General features: G+C 33.1%; 1 protein-coding gene across 1 annotated transcript; it reads right to left on the minus strand.

Annotated features, from left to right (window-relative positions):
• Positions 1–2,156: 2,156 nt before the first annotated feature.
• On the minus strand, positions 2,157–9,878 carry LOC143614141 (calmodulin calcium-dependent NAD kinase-like). Its single transcript, XM_077087665.1, has 8 exons — positions 9,518–9,878; positions 9,190–9,416; positions 8,853–8,911; positions 4,318–4,515; positions 3,712–3,841; positions 3,147–3,451; positions 2,920–3,064; positions 2,157–2,476 (listed from the first exon to the last, which is right to left on the minus strand). The coding sequence occupies exons 1-8, from the start codon at positions 9,633–9,635 to the stop codon at positions 2,237–2,239; spliced, it is 1,422 nt and encodes a 473-aa protein (XP_076943780.1). The 5' UTR covers positions 9,636–9,878; the 3' UTR covers positions 2,157–2,236.
• Between the last annotated feature and the right edge of the window lie 1,028 nt (positions 9,879–10,906).

Here is a 10,906-nt window from a genome sequence, read left to right on the forward strand (position 1 = left end):
CCCTAAACTTGTTCTAATAATGTGGGTAGTTGTTTTATTTTATTGTTTTATTGAGTTATATATATATATATATTATTTATTACATCATCCGGGTCAAGGACCGGTTCGACCTCCCGGGTCGGTCCGACCAATGACCCAGTAAGGTGTCCAGGTCGATGTCCGGTCCGGGTCTGAAAACATTGTAAACGAAGATAAACTTCCAGCCGAACAGTTCGTTAATGTTCGGTTCTTTTATAGGCTTAAATTAGCATGTAAGCTGATTGGAAATACATCTAGAAGTTATAATAAAAGCTATATTTTTAAAGTAGTAACTATAGATATATTTATATAAACACTTTTAGAAAACTTTCTACATTTATTGCATTGTGTTTTTGTAATCATGCTAACGGATTTGCGCAGTCCGACCTAACCTTGACAGAATTTTATGAATACCTTGGCAAAAGATGAATGCTATTTTAGCTCCACTGTATCCTCAAAATATAATTCTTCTAATAAAGAAGATACAACAGGTATACACAAGTTCTTTGTAATCATGCTTTGTAATGGACTGTTTATAAATGAGTCATAATATCAACTTCATATTTGGCAGGAGGAGCAATCAATGTTAAAGCTTGTATTATCATTTGCTTCATTGAAGTACAGTGTGAACCCTAGAAGTTAAGTGACAAGATTCATATTAATAGTTTATCTTTTTTTAAACTTGTTGGCTAGACTTCAAAAGTCAAAATTCACCCAATAAACACATATATAAAATATTTTAATATTTTAAGGAAACCAGTGGTGGTGGTGGTGGTCGTGATGATGGTGACTGCCATGGTGGTGGTGGTGACAGTGCAATATGTCACATAAGTATGCCACATACATCCCAAATAAGTATGTCACATCATGAAAATGAACGACGTTAGGATTTCGTTAGTCAGGATTCATTGGTAGAATAAAATGATAAAAGTTGGGACTGTCATTAGTCATTTCGTTAGTTATGATCGGCAGTGACCAAAAGGTGATAGTTGAGATTATTTAAAACTAATAGATTATTTTAAATGTGGTTGTAAATTATTACTGACACAATGTTTGATTAAATAAACTAAGAACAAACTCAAATTCCTTCAACAACCTACAAAACAACAAAATTCGTCATAATTAAGGGGAATATTAACTTAGGGTTTCTAATTGTTAGATGAAACGAAGGATTTAATAGAGAAGGCGAGAAAAGAGTTTCTTAAGACAGTTTATTATCATTATAGCGTCACTTTCAAACGATGGCTTCCAATTATTACCCATTTTAAAATGTAACAAAAGAAATAAATCTACAAAACTTAATAATACAAATATTTATGTATAAAATATTAAAAATGTATACATTAATAATAAAAAATAAATTTTTAGAAACTTAGTTTTTACATATGATCATAAAATTTTCATTAATATAATTCATAAACTAATATAACTTCTATTATATTTGATAAGAATAAAAACTAATTAACAAATTAAATGTTCCTTTAATACACAACAATAACTAAACTACAAAATCTATAAATACAACAAATACATACAAAATAATAAGAAAATCAGAAACTAAATATCATACTAGAAAAAATATAATAAATTAATAACTCACCCAAAAGTGAAATGATAACAAATGACGTACCCATTTCAGATATACGTGGAACTAGAATTGACATATAGAAATTCAAATACATCAATTTATTAAAAGCTCAATTCACTATCAAGCACAAAATACATATTTAAAACAATAAAAAACAAAATGTTGGGCTACACTAATTGACAGACACATGAGAGTCCATTTTTGGTGATCCATTAAACAACATATACGTTCTACATAACCAACGAACCGTAACAACTCAATACAAACGAAAATAACACAAACCATATAAATTTCTTTATGCATTCATGTATATTAAGACGAAAATTCGCATCTTAAATGTTGGGTCACGTTAACTGTTAGACCAATGTTGAGATATAAACAAAAAACAAAATAAACTATACTTAACTACAGCTAATAAATATAACATATATTATAAGTTCATGTAACCTTTAAGTTTAATACCTAAACACATCTTACATGAAAAATATACATAAACAATAATTAAAAAAAAGAATTATTAAAAAAAACTAAAAGTAAAAGCTAGTGCTCTATATTTGAGTCAAACACAAGCACAAACACTCGTCAGAAACAAAACCAGATTCGATCAGTTTTTAATTTCGGGAATATGTGTTAAGATGTTGACTTTTCAATTTTTTCTATCACAACTTTCAAATTACGTTGATTTTCGATTCTATCCGGCTTCAAGACATGTTCTTTCCACACAGAGTCATCATCGGTTAACATTTTGTGATTTGCATAAAGCCCGTATATAGAATCCGCTTTATCATTGATTTCGCTTAATGCATACAAGCATTTGATTTGATCTGGATGAACTAGTAGATTGCTATTACCGTCTTTAAACCCGATTAACTACATTTTGAGCAAAAGATAAACAAAATAAATGGATTAAATGATGAATACAACAAAAGGAAATTAGTAGTTATGACACAATAAATGATTAATCACATAGTTTAAGAAAATAAATCACTTACACTATTATAAATTTATAATCTTATCAACTGCATAGTTTTAGTTACGTTAAACAAAATTATTATACTTATAGAACTAATATGCTCCACTATTAATCTCGTGTGTTAGGTTAAGCTCGGTATATAAAACTCAGATTCGGGCTTACGCTCGTTAATTAGTAAATGAACTCCAACTGAAGCTTAATCTCGGACCGAGCTTGTTTAACCTCGTTTCTAGCTTTTTATGAGCAATTTCAAAGGGCCCATGGACAGCTCGATTCGTTTAAACACTTCAACACGTTACCATAAATATAAATAAAATAAACATATTAAAATGTAACTTACCATTGGAGGGGCTCTAATACCATTGGTGCAATAGAGCTTTGCATTGTCAACCAGACGACAATACTTTCGAAATGCATTTGCAAATCTCTTGTGTGATTTCAATTGTGAATCGACTCTTACTGCTCTTTTCACTGCAATAGCCCTCCTGCACGGTTATAAATAATAAAATGTTAAACTTACATTTATTTTAAAATACATTCTAAAAAATATGTTTAATAACATTATACCTAATTCCTCTGGTAACTGCTAGAAAAGGGTCACAAACAACACCAACCAACTCAATTCTGTAAGGTTTCTTTGGTTTAACATCACCCTCCACTTTTTCCCAGTAATCTTCGATCACGGTTCCATCTTTGGAGACCTTGTAGCCAACGCCCATTCGATACTGATGCTTATGAATAGTTCTCGCCATGGCAATTGTTTGTGCCACAAATGGTTCCCATGACAATGTCCCATCCATGATCACGTCTCTCCCGTCATTTAACGCTGTTACTAATACAGAAGAAGCGGCGTCCGTAGATGATTGATGCACCTATGATCCATTCTTATAATCAACTTTAACTAGACAAATTATCCAACTAGTCGTCTTACTAGTTCACTGTTCGGACTAGTTATTGGTCCGTTCAAATTTTAAAATAATGTTTTTAAACATAAAGGTCTTAAACTTAAATCATTCACATATATACAAAACATGAAACAAGCCTATCAATTTGGTATGACCGATTTTCCTAGTGAAATAATTAATGGGTCTGGCTAGACTAAACTTTACTAGCACAAAGAGAGAGATTGTACCAATTCAGCTATTTGAAGCATATCATTGTGATGACCCTTTGAGTTAAGGGCTTGGTAAATCACATCAGTCTCCTTAAAAGCGTCGGCTTCCACCACCACCGCGTTTTCTGCAGCCCTCGACCAAAAAGCGCTGCCATAGTTTTGGTGGAAAATACAACATGAGCTAAAGAGAGGATAACACTGACTAAATATTTAACTTAAAAACATAGGGGCCAATTTCAAATAAAAACCACTAACGTACTTGACAACTCGTGAAAAATGACTATTTTTTTCATTCTTTTTATATGTTTATAATCTTTACCAAAAAAAAAAATAATAATCAAAAAATACGTATTACTGAAACTACATATACGTAGCTCGTAATCTACAATTCTACATATATTTAACTTGTATGAGATACATATATGCAACTTTGCAAGATACATATATAAACTTTTATAATCTACATTTTTTTAATTGTTGGTTTTAGCAAAGATTAATAACATAAAAAAAGATTAAGAAAATTAGTGTTTAAAAGTTGTTTTCGAGTTTTTACGTTAAAAGTTGTACGTTTTCAATGGAACCCTCCTAATAAGTAATAACACATAAACCAAACGAATATTTTACTCTTTAAGGATTTCTTTAAGTACAGTGCTCTTGCCCGCTCCCATTCCGCCACCCATAAAGAGAAGCACTGGGCTTCTGTCGCAATCAGCAACCGCCTTTGTGGTGGCATCATTGCCTAAAAGTTTTATTTCCTTCACAATTGTTGCGATTGCTCTGGTCACTTTTAAGTCCTTTGTAACTCTCTCAAATCTTTGCTTTCTACATATACACAACATTCCAATTAATATAAACCATCTTAAAATAAAAATATTTAAAATTATCAGTAATCTTTTTCCCATAGCTATATAAGTGAATATATCATAATTGTAATGATTCAATAAAAAAACATATACGACTTTCTTGTTTGTGTTCATTCATTTAATATAGATAAAGGAACATCCATTAACATATCATAAAAACGGTCATAGTTAAGTACACGTAATGTTCATTTTCTTATATATAACCTTTAATGTTGTGCGTTTATGTTCATTTTCTTATATATAACCGTTAATGTTGTGCGTTTATCTGTAAATGTATTACTTAAGCTATTTAGTATTCATATTTCATGTAACTAAATAAACATAATTTATGAACTTCTACTTGAATAACCCTTGAGTCATGAATCATTTGATGAACTTTTGATCCGTTAGAACCCTATGCATTATTGTCTCCATTCCTCATTCTCACTATATATAGTATATATTTAAAACACCACGTACAAGATCTTATACTCTTCTCGCAAATGTTTACCCGGCTATTGGCTAATTACTTTAAACAAATTATTTGTTAAATGAACTAACAAAAGAGAAATTTAATTATCTAAATAAGGTGAATCTATTGCACCATAATATAATTAAATAAATTGAATACTGTGTTGCAATTTATTTATTTTTATTCACATTTTGACGTTCAAATTTATAAAAGTACAGTCTCGTCATTTATGTTTTTACATTAATTAGTATGATTCAAGTTTTTATTATTAAAATGTAGTTAAAAGTAAACAAATCCTAACATCATTTTCAATTTGAAGCAAAAGACAAAAATATCTTCTTATTTGGTGTTTTCAAAGAATTGAGTGGTACAAATGAAAAGGAAACGAGGACGAGGGTATACAAAGATTAAAAATCAAACTCAGGCGGCCAACCCCTATTTACAAAAACCCACCAATAATCGCCGTTCGTTCTTTGCTGTTAAAGAGTTAAACTTAATACTTAATATATGGTCACATCACATGGGTGGCCTTTGAAAAATCTTTTTTCCTGTGATGTGTCTAATACAACCTTAAAATGTTTACCATTTCAAGAAAATGTACGTAGACTTCCTAAAAACGTATATTTGAAAACTTTGCACACCTTGTGGCATGTGGTATTATAACATATATATATATATATATATATCGATTTAAACTTAGTTTAAACTTAGAGAATGATTAATAATGATAATATTTTATATATATATAATATTATAATCCATGTCACCCAAGAGTTCACTAATAATTATTATAATTGTTAAAATTTCATTCTTAATATTTTAAAGACAAAATGGCAAAAGACTTCCTTTATGTTTGCACGGTTTTTCAATGGACGTCCTTTGGCAAACGTAATGACAAAAAACATCTTTTATATTTGAAAACTTTATCATGTTTTGTTCTTTAACCATAACCCAGTTGAATATTTTCGTTAAATTTGGTCGTGTGCAATACACATGAGGGTATATTTGTAAATTTATAAATAGATTTAATAAATAAAACTAAATCATAATATATCTATGTAAAAGCCCCCCTCCTCTCTCTCTCTCTCTCTCTCTCTCTGTGTTTTAAACGACCACCACTTAATTAACGCCGCCACCATGCCATGGGTATGATTTGGTATGCGCCAACACCGGAGACCCAGTTAATCACCGCCACCACCACGCTTCCTAAGCCGTTGTGATCCCCTACACGTTATCCACATCATCACCACCACAACCAGTTTTCCGACTAGGGGATCAATGACTGAACGATTGATTAGCGTCTAATTTCTCAGATCTAATATTGTGAATCGTCTAATTTCTCATAATTCTTCTAATTTCTGGAGGTGCGGTGGTGGCGGCCGGTTTTCTGAGATGCAGTTGTTGGTCTTGTGTGGAGGTGCGGTGGTGGCGGATGGTAGCAGAGGTGGGTGACGGTGGTTGAGGTCAATATGGTGATAGTGGTTGGTGGGTGACGGTGGTTTTGGATGAGAGAGAGAGAGAGAGAGAAAGAAAGAGAGAGGGAGAAAGGAGGAGAGTGGAATAGTGGATGGATTTTGTCGTTTTTCGCCGGAAAATGCCGACGGCAGGTTGGAGCCTGGTGTGTGAAATGATGATGATGGTGGCTGATAGTGATGGTGGGTGGTGGGTGTTTATGAATGCTTGGGTAAAGATGAGGGTTAAAAAGAGAAAAATATTTATTTACTCAAAGACCAAAATTTTAAGTCAATTGCACAAGTAACCTCGAGGGGGTAAAAAGACTAAATTGCCCTCATATGAGGTGCACATAACTGGTTTTAATGTGAAAAACTAACCCTCGTTAGGGAAAAGGACGAACTGTGCAACGTTTTTTGAACATAAATGATGTTTTCTATCATTACGTTTGCCAAAGGACATCAATTGAAAAACCGTGCAAACATAAAGAACGTCTTTTGCCATTTTGTCTATTTTAAATGGTATAAAACGAGCGCACTTCTGTTTAAGTACCTTGGGACTTGGGTTACAGGTTGGCGCTAGCAATTAATATGAACTTGGTGGCTTCTTGGGATTCGATTGTGGACCTATTTAGAAAGGGGTTTTCTAGGACACCCACACCCCCCGATACACCCCGTATAATCCTATATAGGGCCTATAGAGGGGTGTCTCTAGTGGGAGAAAATGAATACAATTCGACAAGTATTCTTTGGGGAGGGTCGGAGGAGGAGACACAAATAAATTGGGTGGCTTGGGAAAAAATCACCGCACCGGTAAAAAAAGGCGGACTCGCGTTAGGTTCTTTACGCGAAACGAACCTTGCGATGCTCGCGAAATGGTGGTGAAGATTCAAAAATGAAAAAAAGGGGTTATGGAAAAGCATTGTTTGGGCGTTTCATCACTCGGAAAGATCTTGGTCGTGTATCCAGGCAAAGGTCTTGCTACCGGGGCCGTGGAAACGTATTGTTAAAATAGCACAAGATATTGAAGAATTGGGGGTTAGTTTGGGTAATGAAATGAGATGGGAAGTGAATGATGGTTGCAGCACCTTTTTTTGCTTGAAAGGTGGTGTGGAGATGTTACTTTGCAGTTCCGTTTCTCACGACTATTTCAATTAAAAATGATGAAAGATTGTAAAGTTTCGAATCGGCTTGAAATGTATGCGGGTGAAATTTGCAGCCGATGGGAATGGATGAGATTGCCACATGGGGTTATAAACTTAATGAGTTACGAGAACTTTTGATCGCTTGTAAAGTGGTAAAGTTAAACAACCGAAATAACCGCCTTATTTGGGATTTAGATGAAGGTAGCTCATTCTCAGTTTTGAGCTTAAAGAAGGCTTTTACCTGTGCTATGGTGGCGGATGGTGGGTTTGTTTTTCATTGAAACAAGTTCGTACCAAAAAAGGTTGGCTTATTTGTTTGGAGAGTGGAAATGGAAAGAATCCCGTCACGTTTTTCGTTGGCTAAAAGAAGCATTGAGGTGAGTTTGGTTCTATCTCCGGTGTGTGACGAGGAGATCGAAACAGCCGAACTTGCTTGTTTCGTGTCAATTCGCACAGTCAGTTTGGAGTATTATTTCCTCTGTTTAAAGTCCTGGTAATTTTGGAGTTACATAGGTTTTCGTCTTTTCCTATACGAAAGACAAAGGCGTTTCATGCGGTGTGTTTAACAACCATGTGATGTATTTGGAAGATAAGAAATGCAATGGTGTTTGAGAGTAAACTAACTAACCTTAGCAATTTGATTGGTGAAATAAAAGCGCTGAGGTTTTTATGGGTGCATAACAAATCCAAGTGATCAAGTTTATCATGGGAATGTGGTGTTGGTTTCATTTATTATAAGGGCATTTGGGCTTTGTTGTATTTGTTGGTACCAATGGTTTTGTTTTTGGTGTTTTTGTTTCTCTAGCAACTTGGTGACTTGTGTTATTTATAATATATTGTTTTGTTAGTCATTAAAAAAAATTATTTTAAATGGATTTTGGCTAGGTCAACCATATGTAGTGATTCTGTGCCAACTTGTTGGGTGATTTATTCATGAAATAATACAATATTGGCACCTAACCGAAACCGCCGCTAATTAACATATTAGAAATAGCTAATGACTGATAGTAATATATACATGAGTCATGAGAGGTAATTTTAATTATATAAAATGATAAACCAATTAACTTTTAGTCACTTACCCATATCTAGGGTTGTAAATGAGTTAAATCAACCTTGAGTACGACTAAACTCATACTCGTTATGTTTAACTTAATTAATATAGTTTGTGCCGGAGCTCTATGTACTAACTACATATCTAAACTCGAGTTCAGTTTATAAGTAATGTTTTAAGATAAGAAAAGATCACCTTGAACCCGCCAGGAACACATTTTTAATCCGGCTCTCATTGGATCCATCGCTCAGCACCTTCAACACCAAAAAAGTTATAATATTAGGAGTTTATAAAATGAACAACTTTTATTAGATATAAGTCATATAGATCACATGCCTAAACGAATTAGCAACACAATGGTTCTATTTTATTTTGTATTCTGATTCTAAAGGTTATTGAAAAAATTATTTGCTTCTATTTTGCTACGGATTTTGTTAACTTATTTTCTAGCAAAAATAAGTCTGTTTTTAGCGGCGCGTAACGAGGATGATATATCATCAAAACGACATCAAACTTATTATTTAAACTTTACCTGACTGATCACAAGATCAGCTTGACTCCAATGAAATGCAAAATAGCCAAGAATGCAACTTTGAAGCTCTTCTTTAAGCTTCCCACACAATTCTTCCACTTGTTTTTCTTTTGAAAAGTACAGTCTAATCTCATCTTTAAATTCAGCTTTCGCGCTTCTCGCATATTTGGACGCCAATTTGCTCAATTCCGGACACTCATTTTCATCCTTAAATCCAAGTTGCCTAGCTGCAAAGTCACAAATAATTAATCCAACAATAGATATACGAAAGAGCTAAATATATATTACTAAGGTTATATTTGTGATTTTGTTGTACTTAAAAGCTTACCAACATAAAGAGAAAACGTTTCAGGCTTTCCTGTCAAATCTAGCCGGGGAACAATACTTTCAGGTTTCGTGGCTGCAAGGATGTCATGATCTGCATAAAACTCATATGGTGTCGGCATAACTGGTTTGCTAAAAGAACAGTCAACGGGAAAAAAAAAAGAATGGCCGGAAAATGGTGTTAGAGGATAAGTAAGTTAATATATGAGGCAACAAGGCTTCTTGTATGTGTGTCGATTATTTATAGAGTTAATTAGTAAATGCATGTTATTTGTGTCATAATCATATTTGGATCATTTGACTATGTACACTTTTAGACTTTTAGTTCTCGTGGACTCGTGGTAACATATAGGTGTTCTAAATTGATGTGCGTGCATAGAAGATGTGAAAACTGAAAATGTATGTAACACTTGCTTTAAAAATCATAAAATTTAAGTGATGTTAAACTTACCCCATCCATATTGTTTTTACTAAATGTATCTCTTCCACACGTTATAAATTAATACGATATAAACTTTTACTTTTTTTTGCCATTTAAAAAACGTGATATTATTTATTTTCCATCATATGTGGAAGACATGGGAGCTATACCCTATTTTAATCATCAAAATCGTAAAAGCATATAAATTTATAACGAAATTGTCATGTCATCACCATACCAAGGTCGGAAGGTTTTCCTTCTAGGGATCCAATGTTTGAATCCCGGCTTATTTGTGCACTCAAAAATATAGGCAACATCATTTATAAGGGGGATTCGAACTTGAGTAATGGAGTATGACAAGTGTTATGACCATTTGAAAGAGACATCGATGCCATTACGGCATACATTTTTAAAATTAATGTCATATTTAGAAGTAAAAAAGATGACTAGTATATTTTCTACAAAAATCATGATGAGTATATTTAAATAAAAACCGATTGTTGTGTGAGCTAAATATTACTATTTGTTTATTAACCTAAGAAGCAAATTAAGTTATCGACAATAATATTGTACGGAGATGAAATAGTTGAGATATAAAAAAAGAATTAAAAATAAAAGATATGATTTGGGGGATCTTAACAATTAAAATATGGTAGCTACGTTTGGTAACGAGCATAGTCCTGGGTACGCTTGGGAAAAGTCGAGTGATTTCTAACTACTATTGTGTAACTTAACTAAGACCAAAATCTCAGAAAAAATTGGTGAATACGGCAAATATAAGCAACTTTTTCTTTTTTGGCTGCCAAAGCTTTGATCAACAAGAATGAGTCCATTCAAGTGTGTCTCAATAATCCTATCTTCTAAGAATGAGCCCATTCAATAGTGTACCAAACATAATGGCATTGCGTAGAAAATAAAACGTGATTTATGCAAATACTTGGTAACAATGCTCAGAGTGTGTCAACAACAAAA

Source organism: Bidens hawaiensis, unplaced genomic scaffold (assembly GCF_021521415.1).
Source record: "Bidens hawaiensis isolate Kalapana, Puna unplaced genomic scaffold, B.hawaiensis_p1.1 tig00002273_1, whole genome shotgun sequence".
NCBI lineage: Eukaryota > Viridiplantae > Streptophyta > Magnoliopsida > Asterales > Asteraceae > Bidens > Bidens hawaiensis.

Bases quoted from the DNA above. Each gene is read 5' to 3' on its own strand.
- LOC143614141 (XM_077087665.1), bottom strand. From the start codon at position 9,635: ATGCCGACACCATATGAGTTTTATGCAGATCATGACATCCTTGCAGCC. The intron at 9,417-9,517 runs GTAAGCTTTTAA...GTGACTTTGCAG, and splicing joins AACGTTTTCTCTTTATGTTG to CTAGGCAACTTGGATTTAAG. The intron at 4,516-8,852 runs GTGATCTTTTCT...GTGTATATGTAG, and splicing joins GTGTTCCTGGCGGGTTCAAG to AAAGCAAAGATTTGAGAGAG.